Here is a 20,583-nt window from a genome sequence, read left to right as displayed (position 1 = left end):
CTGTTGATCCCGAGGGTGTGGCTTGAGTCTTGGCTGCGGCGGTCGGATTTCAACAGAAGCAGAATGCAAGACGCTGATGCATTGTGAGGTGTCACTGAACATTAATGATGCCGAGAGGTGGTTGAGAACTGGAGTCCTTCAGTATGGTACATCTCATAGATGATGTCGCTTTGCAACCTTAAAGGTTGAAAATGAAAAACCAAACTTATATGGTATAAACACGTTTATTGACAACTTTAGTTCGTAAAAGTTTAAATTAACAGGGCTTACCATGAGGCTTGACTATACTTCGTTTCATACATCAGGTGCAACGCAGCGAAAGCTACGCAAGTAGTCCGCAAGAAAAAGAAAAGGAGGCGTATCACTATACGCTCGTGTTGTAGCCGAGTGGTTCCTGCGGAAACGGGCTCTATTCCGAGTATACACGTTTGCAATAGCTTGCTTCGCGTGCCTAGACATCTTCGAAGTGCGGATCTTATAGAAAAAATGCGCACCGAAGAACCATTTTCTCAAAAAGAGATGCGCAGCGCGGAGGGCACAGCCAGCGCCATCTAGTGGCACAGCTGGCAAGGTTGTGGGGCAGCGAAAACTCGACATGAACGAAAACGACATAAAAAGCATACAAATTCACCGAATCCGATCCTTTCTCCCTAAAAAAGGTGCTCTTTATGAAGTTGATGGCAAATGTAAGATGTATTAAGCTTGCAGACCAAATAACTATTATTTCCTCTCGTCAAGAGCAGGTACTATTTTTCATCGCGGATGCAGAAAGCGCGAACAAGAGCTGTAGCTTTGGCAGTGTTGCACTTGATGTATGAAACGGAGTATAGCTGTTTTCCTAGTGCTTGGAGAATTTAGTCTGCTTTTTGGTTGCCCTTAGCATGGAAGAAGGTTTGCTGTACATCAAGTATGTCGAATAGAGTTGTGCTAGTATTCGAAATTTTGAATACGAATTGAATGTTTGTTATTCGATTCATATTTTATTCTAAAAATAGATATTCTGAAATTTTTGAATATTTGAAAATTACTAAATTCAGCAAGATTTTTCAAATATTCAAGCACTGCAGAATATCCTAAAGTCTCCAGATACAGTAACCTCATTAATTCGGCCTTTAAGGCCGAATTTAAGTTTGATTGGGAAATTTTCAATTGAAAAAAATTGAATTTTTTTATTTGTATATTGGCCCCAATTGGACCAGTTCGGATCTAATCATCCAATTATCCAAAGACCAACTGACTCAGAATGGAACTATTCGGATTGCTTGGAGATGCTCTGTCTTATGCCAGCATTTTTTACAAGGGAATAGTAATTGCGATAATGATATGCTTTTGTGGAATTCAATCCTAACAAATATGCTTCACTTACGCCGCAGGATTCAGATACAAGCGCATTATTATGTCCACCGGATACCCTCTTGTTCGTATTTTATATCCTACTTGCATAATCTATCTGTCTGTGAAGTGATTTCATTTATTCTTGCCGATAGTGATGGTGGAAATGATCGAAACAATTAAGCAGATTAGTCTTTTTTTCGAAGAATCTAAAGTGCGTTTGTAGACAAAAATATGACAATGCAATTCATGAAAATCGTTGCCTTCCGTTAGACTTCCCAGTTTCAATGTTAACGGAAGTAAGATGTTCCTGTTTTTACTATAATTTGGGGCTCCAAATGAGAGTACAAATTCCAAAGGAAAACCATTTGGAATGCACTATATTGACCAGTGGGAACTGGGCCTGCGTTCGGAAACAAAGATGCCAATTGAAACTTGAGACTGGCCAACTGGTTTTCAGACTCCAATTGAGGTTACAAATCCCTGTTAAATAAATAAATTGGAGTAGGAAAGATTGTCCATTTGGGAGTGTAGCTCCATCCAGAATTTCAAATTCATTTGGAAATCTATTTGAAACCCTGAGGTTTAAGCTAATTTTGGAAATTCTTATTGTACATGGATGAAAACAGCACATCTAATGTGTTTTTGTGTGCTGAACACAAATATGCAATCTATTTTTACCTATCATGTGTCAACACTGAAATATTTCTTAATTTATGACTAATCATTGTGCCCAAGTTTGTAATAACTTCCTTATCAAAAATTGTTAAAATTTGATGTCTGTGTGTTCTGTAACAGCCAGGGTTTGCTACTATATCATTCTTTTAACTTTTGCTTCCCTGGCATAAAAGTTTTAGACTCGTCAATTACACCTATTAAAGTGGGAATAATTTCAATGTGCAACCTTATAATTTATTTAAGTCTGTAAAATAAAATCTTAAGTTGTTTAGATCTTATTGCAAAGAGCGATTTACCAGCTTTAAAATGCAACAATAATTGTTCGTATACAAGCTCCACATCTAAAGATATCGCGGGCAACAGCATGTGCAGTATTAAATGATCCCATTTTGAGAAAGCAAGGAAATGAAATAAGTTTCAAAATAAGCTCAGAGTTCATTTATTGTAAATTGAAGCTTAGATTTCAATAGATCTTATGCTAGAAACCTCCTGGCAGATAATCCCAATCAATCTTTTTTCGCCATTTTCTTTTCCATCGCTCGCTTGAAGGTTTCAGCATCTGCAGCACACATTCGAGCAGCTTGTTCACGGCTGGGAGGCTTAGCGCTGTGGACGGTGTTTCGTTTCCCGGTGCATATTCGAAGTCCCCCTAAAGAGATTACTTGTGGCGGGTAGCGGGCAACAAAGAAAGCCTTCACTGATCTTGTACGCGGACATGAATTACCATTCTTTCGGCTTTGGAAAGAAGTGGCGTGTCGACTCGCATAGTCTTCGGCACCCTGATGGGCTCTGGCACAGCGCATGCCACTAATCCTTCCGTATGCGCACTGCATTGGCTCTTTGGGCTAATTGCCGCTGGTGCTGGTGGGTCCGATGGTTCCTTGCGCGTCTGAGGCCGCTGTTTTCAACACAGCATGAAACTAAATTTGTTCTCAATCATGGTGTTATCTTTAATAGCTTGTGGCTGGCATACTTAGCAGTGTACTTTTGATCCTGCCTATGATCCTTATTTCCTATTCTATGTCCTTCGGCCCCGTAAATTGAACCATACCATCTTGTGCTTGCATCGCTTGTTAATAGCAGGTGTTCGTACCACATTAGAATCTTGTTTTTCTCAATAAATTGCCTCCTGTCTTTCCTTTATTGTTGTACTATCATAGCTAAAGTTGAATTTGTGTTCTTGATAAGTGTTATGTTTAGTGTAAATTCTGTGCTTTTGTGCCACCTTGAGCGACCATTTGTTTGTTCTTCCGCAGGAACAAATGAAGTAATGAAAATGGTGATATCAAGGGATATCTTGCAAGGCTGAATACATGGTGAGCTGAATACTTTTCCCTTCATGTTTGCCATGCACAGCTTTCGGGTGCCTCAGCCTAGTACTGATAGTACTGATAGTATCCATAGTATCCATAGCTAGCTTTCTGCCTAGTACTTCCTTTGATTCTGGTTTCCCCAATGTGGCTATTTTTTTTAAGTGAAGAAGTGGTGCAGTGTGAAGCCATCAAGCAGGGCGGAGCTGTACGGCAGTGTCCGTATTCCGAGTTTGCGTTGTAATCGAAAGTGTCGCCATCTCCCCGACCTCAAGTCATTCAATTGGTGGAAACAGCCGAACCGGGTGTCAGTTTGGTTGCCTCCTCTTCCGGTTCCGGTGTTTCAGCCGCACAGGTGATTCGAGTTCAGGGAAGTAGCGCCACATGTGATAACGATGCAATCTGGGAATACGGACCCAGGAGGCCACCGTATACAGTGAGGCCTATTGTGAATTAAAAACACTCGTGGGCCTGAGATTTTTTATGAACTGAAGCGATTCGCAGCTAGCAGCACAAGGTAGTCATGCGCACTTCTTATTTGCCTCACGTCACATAGATGCTCGCAAAATGAACGTTTGCCTAGCAATAGTTGTGCGGGAGGGAACTGGCCTCTCAGGGAGTTGAGCTGCTCTTGAAACTGCTTCGCTTTACTGTGGGTTTCTTTTATCCCTTATTGGCAAGCTCCGTATGCTCAGAGCAGTACAGCAGGGTTGTTCTGCCAACCATAACAATGAAGATATAATGAGCACACGGAAGCAAGTACTACGATGTAGAGCCTTTACTACTGCTTGCCTTTGCTTCAACATGCCAGACTTACAGAGCTCTACTTTTGGTCCCCTGTTGCCCCCTTCCATGTTCACCTTGACCTCGTGTCTCGCAGGTGTCTAGATGCTGTGAAACTCGAAGTGGAAACTCAAGGCCAGACTTCCTTGTATCTGTCGCTGAGGTAAATGTGGCCGCACTGACAGTGCGGAGATCTAGGCAAAAGCGAAATGTGTGAAGGCAGCAAGATGGGTAGGAGTGGCGGCTCTGTTCTCTCGAAGTGTGCATTTGGCATGTTACCTTAATGCCTGGCCAGTGTAACATATCATTCTGCCATGCCCGCCCAAAAGCGCCATTTATGTCCAATTTACTTAGTGCCCTCTTTGCGCACTGCACCCATCTAAGCTTAAAAACTATGGGCTTTAAACCAAGCTAAAAAACAGTGTCGGCTGCAAGTTCCACGTGGCAGAGGATCCACTGTTGAAGACACCAGACGGTGCATTCTTTAATTCAAGTGTGGCATCTCCTCTGCTGCTTATCAGCAGTTGAAAGAGGCTTGCCAAGATAGCAGTGATATGAGAGACCTCTTATGTAATGTGCCGTTTTGAGTGTGTCACCCCATCATCAATGCTGTGCATGCGGAATTTGCTGCAGTTAGTCCAGGAGTTTACATCCACTCAGCAAGCTTGACACTTGTTGCATCTTGCTGCGTGGAGAAGAGTGGTGTAGATACAGCGATCACAGGGATAGTGTTGAATGACTCATGACTGTACTTTGCCATTACGTGTCATTGAAGTCTTTAAATGTAGTATACATACATACTGTGTTCCGCCTGCTCGTGGGGTGAACGCAAGAAGGGGGAAAAGAGGCTTAGGATTACGATTCTTTCATGAAGAAAAATGTTTTTGTCAAAACCACACATTTCACCCCACCTTCCCCTTAAATTTTACCAAGGAAGTTCAAGAAACATAGACAGAACCATTTCCCCATTTAACTCCTCTAAGAGTTACTGATGCCTCTGCTTCTGTTTGTTTCTCTAGATTACAGTTGCGTGTCGTTTATGGGAAGACTTCTTGTGGGATAAGGTAACTGCAGCGGGGGGCAGTTTTTTTTTTTTTTTTTTCACATTTTATATCAAATGAAGGTTGTAGCTCTTTGTTACAGCATTGATGAAGCTAGGATTAGGGTTGACTGGCTGCACACTGTATTGGCATTTTCTGTCCTGTCATTGTTAGAGATAATGCATTGAAGCAAGCCATCTTTCTCTCTTTTGTGTCCTATCTGCAGCTTATTATAACATTGTAACATTATTGTAACAATAAGTTACAAAAGAAAAGCCTACCTATGGTGTAATTAGTGTTGTAACGCTGTGCAACACACGATCTCATTGTTATGTGGAATATTCAGCGCTGCTTCATGAAGAGTCTGTTACGATCTGTTATCAAAGGAAGTGTGGTGCACTTTGAGCACCAATACTGTTTTGTATGAATAAAGAATGCCAGTCCTGTTACACTTGTGGATGCTCTGCTGGGAAGCATCACATTAAAGCGGCATGTGAATGTCGCTGGCAGCTGTTTGCAGCAAAAGAAAAAAAAAAATGCTGCTTATTGCAACATGTATGCAACGTGCATTTCAGCAGAAGATATTTATGGAGGTTAATGCGATATTCGCCACTTTACAGAGTGGTGCCCTCTGAGCCATAGGCATGCACAGAGTGGCCTATCTACTGGCCTATCTCGATTTTGCCTATCTTTTCCAAGGCATTGGAAAAGCTTATACGCTTGAGATTATCCAGCTACTTCACTAAACATTCAGTGCTTCGTGATTTCCAGCATGGGTTTTGCAAGTATTGCTCTACCAAAACAACGCTACTGAAGGAAGTAATATTAAAAAGCTATTTGGAAAATAATTTAACACTTGGAATATACATCGACCTCTCTAAAGCATTCGATTCTTTGCGACATGAAAACCTCTTTATACAGTGTTCGGGGTGGTTCGCATCAGTTAATAATGTCTTACATAAAACGTAAGCAGTTTGTATTAATTGGCAATTTTGCTTCAGACATTAGAGACGTAAAAACAGGAGTTCCTCAGGGAAGTATTCTAGGGCCATTCTTATTCTGCTTATATGTCAAATATTTGCATTGCTTGTTTCTATTCCCTAGGTTTCCTTGATCTGTTATGCCGATGATACAAGTTTATTAATCACTGGAAAAACAACCCAAGGCATAGAAACCGTTAGTAATGTGTCACTACTACTGTTCACAGCATGGATGAAGCATATTTCACTATATGTAAATACATGCAGAAAAAGCTAAGGTGGTTCTACTCCAGCCCAAAAACAAATGTGTTTCCACACTAAAATAGCACTTGGTAACAGTCCATTTGAAATTGTAGAGAGTATGAAGGTTCTGGGTGTTCATTTTTCCAGTAGCCTAACTTGGGATCAACATGTTGATGGCATCTACAAGAAAGTTTGCAGAGCTATTGGTATAGTAAACAAATGTAGGCATGTGTTACCTCAGAAGATTAAGCTACTGCTTTATTATTGGCTAATTTTTCCCCGAACTGACGTATGCCCGGTTGGTATGGGGAACTACAACCAAAGTGAGTTTAAACAAATTGTTGTTACAAAAGAAAGTAATAAGAATCAGCTGATGTAAATTATGATTCCCACTCAGAAGAACTTTTAAACGATTTGAAGTTATTAAGGTTTGTGAATATTATAACTACCGTCTTACCATATCGTACACCGCAGCTGTAAAAAAGAGCGACCTTTTTTACAACATCGCCACACTGAAGTGAACTGTTCAGAAATATTACACACATTGCCCAGATGTGTTCTGTATACCAACCCCCACCAAACAGCTATGCCCTTCAGTCATTAACCTTTATTCTGCCAGTTCTCCTTAACAATTATGCTCATCAGTTCGTCGATATTACTACGATGTCTGAAAGATGTTTGAAACATTTGTTCTTAGGGTATATATAATGCAACAATATGAAATATGAACTCAATGTGATTTTCCTCTTGATCCTGTCAATCCCATGTTTCCTTCTTGTGACACTGCATATGGTGTCTCGTATGACAGTATATTTGCAACGCTCCTTTGTTATTTCGATAGTGAGATTTTTTCATATTATGCCTCTGCTGCTGTCATGAATTGGGGCAGTCACCTCGTAAAGCTGCTGGTAGCAGTAGCTTTTTACGGCTACTTCATCCTTCTACCTTGTGCAAAGGAAAATAATATTTGATTTGATTTGATTTGAAAAGTGCCTGCACATTAATGAGGATAGGCAGGCGGAAACTATTTAATCGGTCGCATCATTACTGTGAAAGACTGAGCTTTACGAAAATGTGTCTACTGCTTACTTCTGCGCAGAACTACTACTACAAAATTACATCCTCTAGCAATCAATCCTCTGTTTAGCTCAAGATGTGCGTGGCAACCTTGACTTTATGTCTGAAACTCTATAATTTTAAATTGCTCCACCCCAGTCGCTCAGGGGTTACGGTGTCGGACTTCTGAGCTGGGGACCTGGGTTCGATCCCAGCCGCGGCAGCGCACTTGATCGAGGCGCAATGCAAGGAGCACATGTACCTTGCGATATTAGTGCAAGTAAGGAACCGCAGATGGCCGAAATTATTTGTAGCCTTCCACTGTGGCATCTTTCATAGCCTGAGTTGCTTTGGGACATCAGATCTCACAAACTGAACTATTTTTATAATATCCCATAGCATGCGTTGAAAACCATAGTCTCCATATTGGTTTCACCGCGCTAACACATTGAACGACAGAGAAGACAAACACCACGGAGCGCGTGTGTTAGCGCGGTGAAACCAATATGAATAACCAACTAGGCCCAATTCTCGCCATCATAGTCTCCAGCAGGGCTGTGTCCTCAGTCTCATGTACACTTCCAGACTTTATGCAACTTCATTGTTATGTGCTATGGAAGCCCTATCGAGATATTATTCAGGGATTCTGGTTTCTTATACACTTTGTGGCAATCTAGTTTGTGGACGTGTGTATGTCTGAGCGTGTGTATGTGTGTATGTTTAGCTTCATCGCTAACATCTGTATCTGACATAGCTTCCCAATGGATTACCTGGCTAACCGCTCCGGTGTTCATTACATTCTCCGTGTATTGAGCGCACATCTGATCACGTGGGACACCTTACTCTTTGTGCAACCTTTGTCATCATTGGATTTTTGATATTGCGACTGAAGGAAAATGAAAGTGAACGGGCTTATCAACTGGACCTTGGCCAACTTACTCCTCCATGTGCAGAGGAGTGTTGAATTATGAAACTTTAAAAAGAGACACTCATAGCAACAGCCATCTTTTGCTGAAGTGGTTAGAATGATGACAGCTTTATTATTGCCAAAGCAATACTACTTGCACTTTCAAGCCTTTGCCGTACCGTGGCGGTGCCACCATTGACCTTTCGTGTGACCTCTGTGTGACATCACGCCGAAGAGCTGGGCGACCATCTCACGCCGTTTGTGAGCAGTGGCGGTGCCATCACCGGCGGCCTAACTCCCGCGCTGTCCGCCAGGAGCACAACAGGTGTGACGTCACGCTGAAGAGCTGGGCGACCATCTCGCGCCGTCTGCGAGTAGTGGCGGTGCCACCACCGGTGGCCTAACTCTCGTGCTGTCCACCAGGAGCGCAACAGGTGTGACGTCACGCCGAAGAGCTGGGCGACCACCTCGCGCCGTCTGCGAGTAGTGGCAGTGCCACCACCAGTGGCCTAACTCCTGCGCTGTCCGCCAGGAGCGCAACAGGTGTTGTGACGTCATGCCGAGGAGCTGGGCGACCATCTCGCGCTGTCTGCGAGTAGTGGCGGTGCCACCACCGGTGGCCTAACTCCCGCGCTGTCCGCCAGGAGCGCAACAGGTGTGACGTCACGCCGAAGAGTTTGGTTTGGTTTGTGGGGTTTAACGTCCCAAAGCAACTCAGGCTATGAGAGACGCCGTAGTGGAGGACTCCGGAAATTTCGACCACCTGGGGTTCTTTAACGCGCACTGACATCGTACAGCACACAGGCACCTTGCTTTTCGCCTCCATCGAAAAGCAGCCGCCGAGGCCGGGATTCGATCCCGCGTCCTTGGGAACAGTAGTTGGGCGACCATCTCGCGCCGTCTGTGAGTAGTGGCGGTGCCACCACCGGTGGCCTAACTCCCGCGCTGTCCGCCAGGAGCGCAACAGGTGTTGTGACGTCACGCCGAAGAGCTGGGCGACCATCTCGCGCCGTCTGCGAGTAGTGGCGGTGCCACCACCGGTGGCCTAACTCCCGCGCTGTCCGCCAGGAGCGCAACAGGTGTGACGTCACGCCGAAAAGCTGGGCGACCATCTCGCGCCGTCTGCGAGTAGTGGCGGTGCCACCACCGGTGGCCTAACTCCCGCGCTGTCCGCCAGGAGCGCAACAGGTGTGACGTCACGCCGAAAAGCTGGGCGACCATCTCGCGCCGTCTGCGAGTAGTGGCGGTGCCTCCGCCGGCGGTTTAACATCTGCTTCGACGATGCCACCTACCGCTAGGGAAGCTCTTCGCAATGAGCGTAAGAGACAGCAGCGAGCTACAGAGACGGAGGAACAGCGTATCCATGTCGTATCTAGAGTGAATCATTGTATAACCACCACAGTCTAACCATAGTAAGCATATCCATAAGCACCACCATCAGCCGAACATTAGCTGAACCTGGGCGTAGCCATGGGTATTGCTTTCGCAATCTACCGGGCTTAATCAAGCTAAGCCTCTGCCAATTTTTCTGCATCCATGGAGGCAAGAAGCCTCCACCACAGTGGGCAAAGAGCCACGAAGTACTCCTGCACATTTCTGGCAGGACATGTAGGAAGACTCCACCAAAGCCTCCTGGAAGCCAGACATAGCCAGAAGGTAAGAGAACGCATGAGTTGAGCATTCTGTCTGCAAACATGCTGTCCGAAATAGTCTGCAGTTTAGTCTGCCCACACATTCGTAGTCAAGAAATGTGCAAAGGTAGCAGAAAAACAGTTCAGGAAAGCAAGCTGCTGGGCTTGTTGGTGTTGCATGTTGTGAAGTTGGCGTAAAATACGGATGAAAGACGAGGGAGGACACGCAGGGCATTCACAAATGCTCGTGAACGTCCCGTGTGTCCCCCCTTTTGTGTTTCGCCCGTATTTTGCGCCAACTTCATATCGTATCGAAAAATTGGGAGGGGCTTTACTCGGTTACGTCTGTGCAGTACTGGTTTGGCTTATAGTTTAATCAAGGGTAATAACAAAATAAAAGATCAAGTCTATGTCAAATGTCTAGTCATGGTCAGGAGGAGGAGGAAACTTTATTGGGGAGAAATTGATGTATTCTTTGTTCCTGGGAGGACGCTTCTCAAGCCGCCGCAGGGGTGGTCGTCGCTCGATGGCGCTTGACGACCTTGGCCTAGGGTGCCTCGATACCAGCGCGGCGCGCTACATCGAGGCCCCCTATCCTTGGCCCAGGCTGTGAAGGCATGTTGCCGGCCTGGATCAGAGCTAAGCAATGCGGCCTCCCACTGTTCCGAATTGGTAATCTGCAGGCCCTTCGGCGATTGCATGTTTTCACATTTAAACGTGATGTGTTCTAGACCTGCCCTCTGATCACCGCAAAGAGAACATCAGGGGCTGTATTCGCCTGGATACCATTGTGCTAATTTATATGAATTAAAGCACGTATTTGTCTGAAGTTTTCTGAATAGTGTTTGTTATAATTTGCTGAGTGTTGGGTAGGGTTCTGGATATTTCAGTCTGTTGTTTTTGTACCAATTCGTTATTCTTCTGTACGTGGGGTCTCTTTATCGTTCCTGAATTTTGTAAGCGATGATCGACTGGTGCCAGGGCATAGGCTCTCTTATTCCCGTATTTTGCCGCATCGACATGCGTCGTTTGTGGTAGATTAGAATAGTGTTTCTCTAATGATTGCGCTCTTGCTACCCGACGCTGCAGGTGAAACTCCAGTCCCGGGCTAAGGTCTTAGTTTGAATTGGCCGCGCCATATACCATGTGGGTTTGACGTCATGGAGAAGGTTAACCAATCAAAGCGATGGCACACTATGTTCAACAGTCAATCAATTCTTCCATATGAAGAGAGTTGAACGAGCTGGCAGCTCACATCTGGTCTCGTGACATCACAACCCGCAGACCAACCGGTATCCGTCATTCACACCTGCCCGATAATAATGGTTCACAGGAAGGGAAAGGCACAGTATCTGTCACACTTGCTTCTGTGGACACCTGAACCGCGCCGTAAGGGAAGGGAGGAAGGAGGGAGTGAAAGTGGAAAGAAAGAGGAGCCGTAGTAATTTCGACCATCTGGGAATCTTTAACATGCGCTGATATCGCACAGCACACGGACGCCTGGTGGTGGTGGTGAAAAACTTTATTTAGTGGAGCCGCGAAATACTCGTTACAAGGGCTGGGCCGGCTCCTGATCACGGGTTGTGGCCAGCAGGCAGTGCCTGACGGCGACCGCTTCAGCCCAGTCGACCAGTCTCCTTTGTGGAGCCGGTTCTGAGCTGGAGACCGCGATCTCCCAAGCCTCGTTGTCCGTAAGGCGCCATTCGGCCGGTGGTTGAAACTCTGGGCATCTGAACATAATATGTTCGAATGTAGCTCTCGGGGCCTCGCAGAGGGAACATTCGGACTGATGAGTAGAGGGGGAGAAGAGTGCCAGCAGTGCTGGGGAGGGAAAGGTGCGGGCTTGAAGGTGTCTCCATGTTATTTGTTGTGGTTTAGTTAAGGAGTGTGGGGGAGGGTAGTGAAGTCTTTCAGACTGGTAGTGTAGTGTAATGTCGTTGTAGGTGATCAGCCGATCTCTTGACACTGCCTAGGTCCTCGGTATCTGTTGCTCGGTCGACGTATGCTCGAGCAGCAGAATTGGCCGCTTCGTTACCGGGGTTGCCGGAATGGGCTGGTACCCAGACAAGGTCTATGGGTCGGGGTGTTTGAACGTTGGTAGTTAAGATTTTGTGAGAGGCAGCATGTAGCTGGCCTCGGGCGAAATTTTGTATGGCAGTTTTAGAATCGCTGAGGATAAGGGTGGCAGTGGAAGAGACTATCGCGATGGCTATAGCGGATTCTTCCGCTTCTACGGACGTTCGGGTAATGATAGAGGCTGATGTGATGTGTTCGAAGCGGCTGGATACCGCGCATATCGCATAAGCTGAGCGGTGTGGATATTCTGCGGCGTCCACGTAGACCGTGTCGGGTTCGTTCGCATGTGCTCTGTGTAGAGCACGTGCTCTCGCTTTCCGTCTGGCCTGGTTATGAAGGGGATGCATGTTTTTCGGAAGTGGGTGGACAGTGAGGTGATCGCGGACTGTCTTTGGAACTGCATAAGTTTCTACTGGAGGGGCACCTAACGGTCTAAGTTGGAGAAAGGAAAGAATGTGGCGACCAGTTGGGGTAGTGGAGAGCCGTCCTAGTTGGGCGATGCGGTGGGCTTCCACCAGTTCGCTGAGGGTGTTATGAACTCCCATGCCTAAGAGTCGATAGGTTGGGGTGCGCTTAGGTAAGCCGAGAGCTGCCTTATAAGCGTGTCTGATGAGAGCATCCACCTTGTCTTTCTCTGTTTTTGTTAGATATAAATACGGAATCGAGTAAAGAATGCGGCTTATAATAAATGCCTGTACTAAGCGTCCGAGGCCATGCTCACGCATTCCACAGTGCTTGTTGGCTATACGTTTGATTAGGCGGGTGATCTGATGTGTTGTGTTAGTCAGTCTGGAGAGTGTATCCGTGTTAAGGCCGTTGTCTTGTATGAACATACCTAGTATTCGAAGTTTGTGAACTTGTGGTACTGGCTGACCATCTACGGTGATGAGCATAGGGGGTTGGTGGTGTTTCCGCGGGCTTGGGTGGAGTATCAGGAGCTCGGATTTGGTGGAGGAACATGCAAGGCCTATTGAAGCTGCGCATCTTGACACCATGTCTGCCCCCTCCTGAAGAGTTTCTTCCATGCTACCTACATTCTCAGTGGTGGTCCACAGGGTGATATCATCTGCATATAGAGAATGGGAGAGGTTGGGATCTGTGACAGCTTTTTAGCCGTGGGGATGAGTGTGATGTTAAATAAAAAGGGGGAAAGGACTGATCCCTGCGGGGTGCCTCTATTACCGAGGGTAAAAGTGGGGGATTTTAGGGGACCGAACCGAATTTCTGCTGTGCGATCCCGGAGAAATGCTGAAATGTAGGCATGTGTTAGGTTTCCCACATTCAGAGTGGATAGTGCATCCAATATAGAGGAGTGATAGACATTGTCAAACGCCTTTTGCAAGTCTAGAGCCAGCAATGCTCTTGTGCGTTTGCAGTGTCGGGGATGGAGAATTTCTTCTGATATCTGTAGCATGACATCTTGGGTGCATAGGTGGCTGCGGAAACCCAGCATTGTGTGAGGAAAAAGGTCGCGGGTTTGCATGTGTGTATGTAGCCGATTCAAGACAACGTGTTAAAAAAGTTTACCAAGACATGAAGTTAGCGAAATGGGCCTAAGGTTTGAAAGAGTGAGCGGTTTGCCGGGTTTAGGTATAAAGGTAACCTGAGCGTGTGTCCACTCTAAAGGAAGCGTTCCCTCTTGCCAGTGTTTTGTAAGATTTCTGTTATTGCCTGGATGGAGTTTTCATCGAGGTTTCTAAGTGTTTTGTTCGTGACCTGATCGGCTCCTGGAGCAGACGTAGTGCGGAGTTGGAGCATGGCTGCTCTGACTTCATACTTTGTGATGTCTTCGTCTTGCTCATGGTTTTGGGTTCCAAGGTACTGTGGTAAGGGTGTCTTCGGTGTGGTTGTGAGGTATGTATCTTTTAAGGATTGAATAATGTCGTTGTCCATGTCTATGCCATGGATAAGACGCGTCACATTTTTCTGCTGTACATTCTTGGCGTGATCGGGTTCAAGAAGGCATCGTAGCAACCGCCACGTGTCCTTAAGTCCTAGGTTTCCAGCAAGGCGGTCGCATACTTGACCCCATTGCTGGTGACTGAGCTGTGCCGCGTGCGTCTCCATTTCCCTTATGAGAGCGGAGATGCGTAGCTTCAGGGCGCGATTGTGTTTGTTTTTAAGCCATCGCTTCTGTAAGCTTGAGTGAGCTTCCCACATATGGAGTAATCGGCTGTCAATCACCTCCGAGGATTGTGTGCACGCCATTTCCGATGTGGCCATGTTCACGTCCTTCTTGAGGTTAGCCAGCCAATTTGTAAGGTGGTCTATCTGTTTCAGGGCCGCGGTACGAAGATCGCGAAAGCGATCCCAGTTGGTGATTTTGAGTTTCCTCTTTACACGGGGGCTTATGGAGGATAGTGAGAAAGAGGTCTCACTTATATAGTGATCGCTACCAAGAGAGGTTTGCGTGTTTGTCCAATAGCATTGTGTTATGTTTTTCGTGAGTGTAAGATCGGGGGTGGTGTTGTTCTGTACACTGTTGCCGATGCGCGTGTACTGTTGTGTATCATTGACAAGGGTTATGCCCTCATTTTGGAGAAGTGTCCAGAGTCGGGCGCCTTTGCTGCAAGTCGTTTTGTATGCCCATGTGATATGGCGGGAAGTCTCCTGCAACTATCAATGGTTGGTTAGCGCTGATTTGAAGGGATTTTTTCATGGCCGCCATTAGAGGAGCAGTTTTCCCTTTCGGGGGGCTGTAGATATTCAGAATGAATAGACTCGTTCCTTTCCGCTCTTTGGGAAGCAGCTCTATAAAATGGAAGTCGATATCTGCAACGTCCATGTTATGATCAGTTGCTGTGTAGTTGCGGTGAACCAGCGTCGCCACTCTGTACTGAGTACAGTTTGTTGGTGTATGAAGAGTGTAATTGAGCAGTTTTACAGGGGAGTTTGTTTCCTGCAGTGCGATTACCACTGGTGTTTCATCGGCCGGAAGGGATTGAATGTAGAGCTGCAGATTACTACGCTTGGAACGAAAGCCTCTGCAGTTCCACTGCCACACCTTAATGTCCTGTCGACGTCCTGCCATATTGGGGCTGAGATTCGGGTGGGATCATTTGAGATACTGTGGTAGAGAGTAGCTTTTCTAGAGCAGTTTGAATCTGGATCTGTTGCTGCTGCATCTACTGCTCGAGCATCGCTATCCGCGCGTCTACTCCAGCTGCCCATGCTTTCGTGCTGGTGGTCATAGATTCAAAATTTTCCGCAAGCTTCTCTTCGAGTAAAGCTATGGAGGCGACCAGATCAGGCTTTTGGGAGTCGACCACTGTAGGAACGTCTTGGTGAGGTGCCTTCCGTTTGGCGGGTGTATGAGTTTTAGTAGTAGATGCTGTGTTGTTGCATGTGGGAGGAGGAGGCGGAAGTGGGGTGGAACGACCTGGGAGGGGAGTGGAAGAACTTTCCATTCCCTCTGCGGGGGAGAGCCTGTGAATTAGCGTTTGCATTTGCTGAGTGAGCTTTGCAATATGAACATTGAGTTTTTTTATTTGATCATTCTGTTGCTGAATTTGCTTGCCCCGAGTTTCTAGCTTTTCTTTAAGTTGCTTATTTTCTCGGACAAGGGAGGAAGATCGTGGGCCCCAGCTCACCTTATTTTCCGGCGGAGGCTGGTCGGTCAGGGGCGGGAAAGATGGCGAGCGGTTCCTGGCGTTGGTGGAAGCGGCGGACCTGGAGCGGACGCGGTTAGTGGAACTCGTCCGGTGCTTGCTTCGGGATTGCCGGGTTGTTTGCTCGGCGTCTGCACCAGCTGTCGAGCGTGTCGGTCTCTTGTTGCCCGGTCTGTTGAATCTTCGTTTCGCCTCCATCGAAACGCAGCCACCGCGGTCGGGATCGAACCCGGGTACTCCAGCACAGTGTTCGGGCGTCTTACCACTGCACCACCGCGGCGGGGCCTCCATCGAAACGCAGCCGTCGGCGGTCGGGATCGAACCCGGGTGTTGCGCCGAACAGTAGTCGGGCATCGTACCACTGCACCACTGCAGCAGGGCCAAATTTTAAGTCCAAAGCCTTTCTTGGCTCATGCCCGTCGTGTACAGAAAGTGTGATCAGAAAATGTCCTTCGTAAAAAAAGTCTCGTCTCCACTGGGAATCGAACCGTTATCCCACCGATTCCCAGCTAAGCGCTGAAGCCACTATGCCACGCCCAGCTTTTTCTTCTTTCATTGCTCTATGATCCAAATTACAAAATATACTGCGCACAATTTACGCTCGGCTCGTAGGAAACAAATCGGAATTCTTTTTGTCGTGTAAGAATATAATACTAGCGATGAAAAATGGTGCTACAGTTAGTGATAATGATGACAGTAGCTATGAGAAAGGCAGTGCTAGCGCGCCATAACAGTATGATGATTATGATGATGATGAGTAGTAGGTGCTGGTGATAGTGCCGATGACAATGACGGCGCAGTTAATGATAATGATGGCCCCGCCGTGGTGGTGCAGTGGTTAGGGCGCTCGACCTCTGTGCCCAAGTATGCGGGGTCGAATCCTGGCCACAGTGGTCGTTTTTCGATGGAAGCGCAAAGCCATATTCGCCTGTGTTCTGCGATGTCAGTGAACGTTAAAGAAGCCCAGGTAGTCGAAATTTCCGCAGCCCTCCGGGGTCTCTATAAACCTGAGCCGCTTTTAGACGTAAAACCCCACTAACCAAACCAAATCAATGATAATGATGATAGCGATGACGATGACGGTGCTTTCAGTTGATAATGATAATATTGATGAAGATAGTACCGCGATGACAATGCCAATTCAGTTAATGATAACAGTCCTGTAAAGTGCGCCATTTCTGTTCTTAATCAGACTGATTGATTGAATGTCCTTTATTGAATGGGAAGGCTCATAGCCATGGATGGAGATAAAGGGGAGTAGACATAATCTTCATTGTTTAGGTCGTCACTCGAATCACATTGCTCTAACCAGGCCACTAAGCGAGTCATACTTGGCAAATATCATCTGTGTGTTAGCATCAGTTTCTAGAAGGGAACGGTAGTTCAGGCGGTAGGGTTCGATCTCGGAGCGTCCAGTAGAAAAAGCAGGGCAATCCCAAAGTAAATGAGATATGCCGCCGCAGGTTAGAGTCGTACAGTGGGGGTACGTAATCATTTCCTCTGTATACTGACGCCAGCGGGCCATAATACGTGGCGTGTAAGCCGCATGGGCGATGAGCTTATTCAAAAATACTTCTTGACTTCGGGTGAGGTGGGTTCTTCTCATAAAAGGTGGGCCTGGTGTGGCCACCTGCATGCGATGCTGACTGAGGCTACGAAGACTGGTCCGAGTATAGTGCATAAGGGCAAGAGAAGGGGTGAGTTTCCCGCCCAAGGTTGAATAAGGATGAAGCAAGGGGGGTGGGGAAGTAAATGTGGACATCCCACCTGCCAAGGCAGCCGCGGCGTGTGCCGCCGCATTGCCCCCTGATTCGTCCGAGTGACCTGGGGTCCAGTGAATAGCGACAGTTCTGGTCGCGAGTTGGTGGCGTTTAAGGAGGCGCTGTATAGCCGTAGCTGTTGCATCTTGTGAACGCGGAGTAGCGATTTCCTTGTAAGCTTCAAAGGAATCAGTAAGATTACGTATTGACCCAGTTCCGGTGCAAGGCACTCCTGACAAGGCTCCCCAAATCGCGAGGAGTTCAGCGTGAAGAAGGGTACCTTGAGGTAGATGGCAGGCTTTTTTTTTCTTTTTGCACGACGAGCAGATCTGCTTATGAGAGGTGAAAGTGCACAATAATGAAAAATCGTCTGCCAAATGGCTACCTGCAATATAATGGAACTCTTTTTCTAGCGGTTTCTGATGCCCAGTCATGCGCGGTAACCCAAAGCCGAATAGATGCGGAGCAACTTGTTTTAGAACAGATGGCTATGCTTGGCGATAGCTGAAACAGCCCAAGCCAGCAGGGATCCGTTCTTCAGCAGGCGAACACATTCGCAAAAATGAGCTGGTTCGTTAGAATGCTCCGGTGAGATTCCGCAGTAGTGCAGCCGGATGTTATTTTAGAAAATGCGTTACTTTTTAGCCGCTGCCCTATACACACCAATCTTTCTTGTAGCCTTCAACATGGTCGGACATGCGCATCCGAAGCTACTTGGTCACTATAAATGGCGCTGATGAAACTCGAACTCGCGCAAGAAATTTTAGAGCCAGGACGCTTTCATCTTAATTCGAGTCGTTCCGGATAGCTGCTTAGAGAGTATTCTAAGTTCTCTCGCATTTGATACATACAACTATAGCCGACGCATAAAATCAAACAAAAGGTTTTTTTTTCAATCAATCAATCACAGCTTTCGCTTTATCGGCGTGTTGAGGTGTCCACAAATAAAGTGTGACAGATAATGTGCCTTCCCTTTCCATAAACTAAACCAAGTGAATTTCGCTCTATCGCTACGTTCAAGCCAAGCTTAAAACCCCACAATTTTTGGAGCCGTAGTGGAGGGCTGCGGAGTAATTTCGGCCACCTGGGGAACTTTAACGTGCGCTGACATCGCACAGCACATGGACGCCTCTTCGTTTCGGCCCCACCGTTCCCAATCCTTCATTACCCACCCTTCTAGGGAGACCTGGGAGGCGGCGCTGCTCAGCTGCCATGTGGCACAGTCCCAGCGGACCTTGGTCGCCAGGGCGCGAGCGGCGTTAGACGCCATTGGGGCTCCGGAATAGGAGCTCGCCCCGCCGGGGTGGTGCAGTGGTAATACGCCCGACTATTGTGCCGGAGTACCCGGGTTCGAACCCGACCTCGGCGGCTGCGTCTCGATGGAGGCGAAACGAAGAGGCGTCCGTGTGCTGTGCGATTGCAGCGCACGTTAAAGATCCCCAGGTGGTCGAAATTTCGCCGTAGCCCTCCACTACGGCTCCTCTTTCTTTCCACTCCCACCTTCCTCCCTTCCCTTACGGTGCGGTTGAGGTGTTCACAGAAAACAAGTGAGATAGTTACCGCGCCTTTCCCTTCCTATAAATCAATCAATCAATAGGAGCTCCACCTAGATTTGCGGGGGCCTGGGCCAATAGGGCCTCGGTCCAAACACCTTGTAGAAAGCGAAAAAAAAAAATTAAAGAGCACTGCAGAATCTGCATAGAAGTAATGTTGGTTGCTTCTAGTAGCTTAATTCATTTCTTGTTTACCCCTTTTAGTCTTTGGTACTTTCAAATTGCGCACCAGTCCCTCCCTATGCCTTTTTTCGGCTCAACGTCCGGTTACGTGACGTCACATCCTTGATGCCATATCCATTACTGCACCCGTTTCTCTCCGCTTTCACTCCCCCTTCCCTTACGGCGCGGTTCAGGTGTCCACAGAACAAGTGTGGCAAATACCGCACCTTTCCTGTGAACCAGTTATTCTAATTAATTGCCTAATTAACTTATTGGTCTAATTAATTTTTCTGCAGCCTCTACCGATTGACACCACTCACTAAGCTCTACCACACCTCAATTAGCCGCAACAGCTGCGGACACGATTTTGCGGACACGGTCTGCGGACAGAAATCTGTGAAGACAGCGAAGTAACGCTTTCGCCTAATAAATGTTTGTCACCACCGCCATCGAAACGCAGCCATCGCGGTCGGGATCAAGCCTGGGTACTCGGCACAGTAGTCGGGTGTCTTACCACTGCACCGCCACTGCGGGGCCTAATTTTCCGGAGAGTTTGCAATAAAACAGCATGCAGAGGCGGGAGCTAAATGTGCAGCACGAAATAAGGGGAGGCTTTCTGAAAATTTAGCTAATCCTAGCGGAACATTGAAAATCTCACCCAACGCATTAAGGCACGTCTTATATGGCAGATAGAGTAGGCGATGAGGGAAGTGGCGGCCGCTGTTATTTTGGGGCGATTCCTGTTGGAACGGACGCGGTTTCTGCGGCGCTGACACACGCGCTTCTACGTTGTACGGGGGAGCAGACTTGAGATGCCTGTCGTCCTTTATTAGACCCCGCCTCGTTATGCTGTTTTCCCCTCTCTGGGGAATCATGTTTTTTTTAGTTTATTGAGTAATGGTGCGGTTTTGTATGTATGTATGTACCCAATAAATTCTCTTTATGGCTGCTTTCTTGCTGTAATCCGGCAATGTGTCCAGATAATTTTTTTTTCTTTCGTGGTGCAGTGATGAGACGCCTGACTACTGAACCGGAGTACCCGGGTTCGATCCCGACCGCCGGCGGCTGCGTTTCGATCAAGGCGAAACGAAGTGGCGTCCGTGTGCTGTGCGATGTCAGTGCACGTTAAAGATCCGCAGGTGGTCGAAATTACTCCAGAGTCTTCCACCCATGGCACCCCTTTTTCTCCTTGACTCCCACATTCCCCCTTCCCTTACGGCGCGGTTCAGCGCGCCCACAGAAATGTGTGTGACAGGTACTGCGCCTTTCCTTTTCTGTGAACCAATTATAATTATGAAATAGAAAGTCGACGCAGGCCTTCTATGTACGGGCGCGATACAAACCTGTACTTTCGTTCAGACTCGAGCCCTCACACTGCTCTTGCTACTTCTACGTGCTGATTTTTATATTTGTACAAGCGGACACTTGCTTACTTTTCCGTTTAGCGTAAAGAAAAACGCCAGC

General features: G+C 47.0%; 1 protein-coding gene across 1 annotated transcript in view; it reads left to right on the top strand.

The window, feature by feature from the left end:
- LOC146173429 (isobutyryl-CoA dehydrogenase, mitochondrial-like) overlaps window positions 1–5,592 on the top strand; it is a 30,548-nt gene extending 24,956 nt beyond the window's left edge. The window contains exons 10-11 of the mRNA XM_084583833.1: window positions 3,267–3,326; window positions 4,201–5,592. Of these exons, the coding sequence (XP_084439959.1) occupies window positions 3,267–3,319 (53 nt within the window). The 3' untranslated portion in view covers window positions 3,320–3,326; window positions 4,201–5,592. The remainder of the gene's footprint in view (window positions 1–3,266; window positions 3,327–4,200) is intronic.
- Window positions 5,593–20,583: the final 14,991 nt, after the last annotated feature.

Source organism: Amblyomma maculatum, chromosome 11, assembly GCF_055883805.1.
Source record: "Amblyomma maculatum isolate TAMU_Amacu chromosome 11, ASM5588380v1, whole genome shotgun sequence".
Lineage (NCBI taxonomy): Eukaryota > Metazoa > Arthropoda > Arachnida > Ixodida > Ixodidae > Amblyomma > Amblyomma maculatum.
The sequence above is the reverse complement of the archived record's forward strand: the minus strand, read 5'-3'. Positions and strand labels throughout refer to the sequence as shown.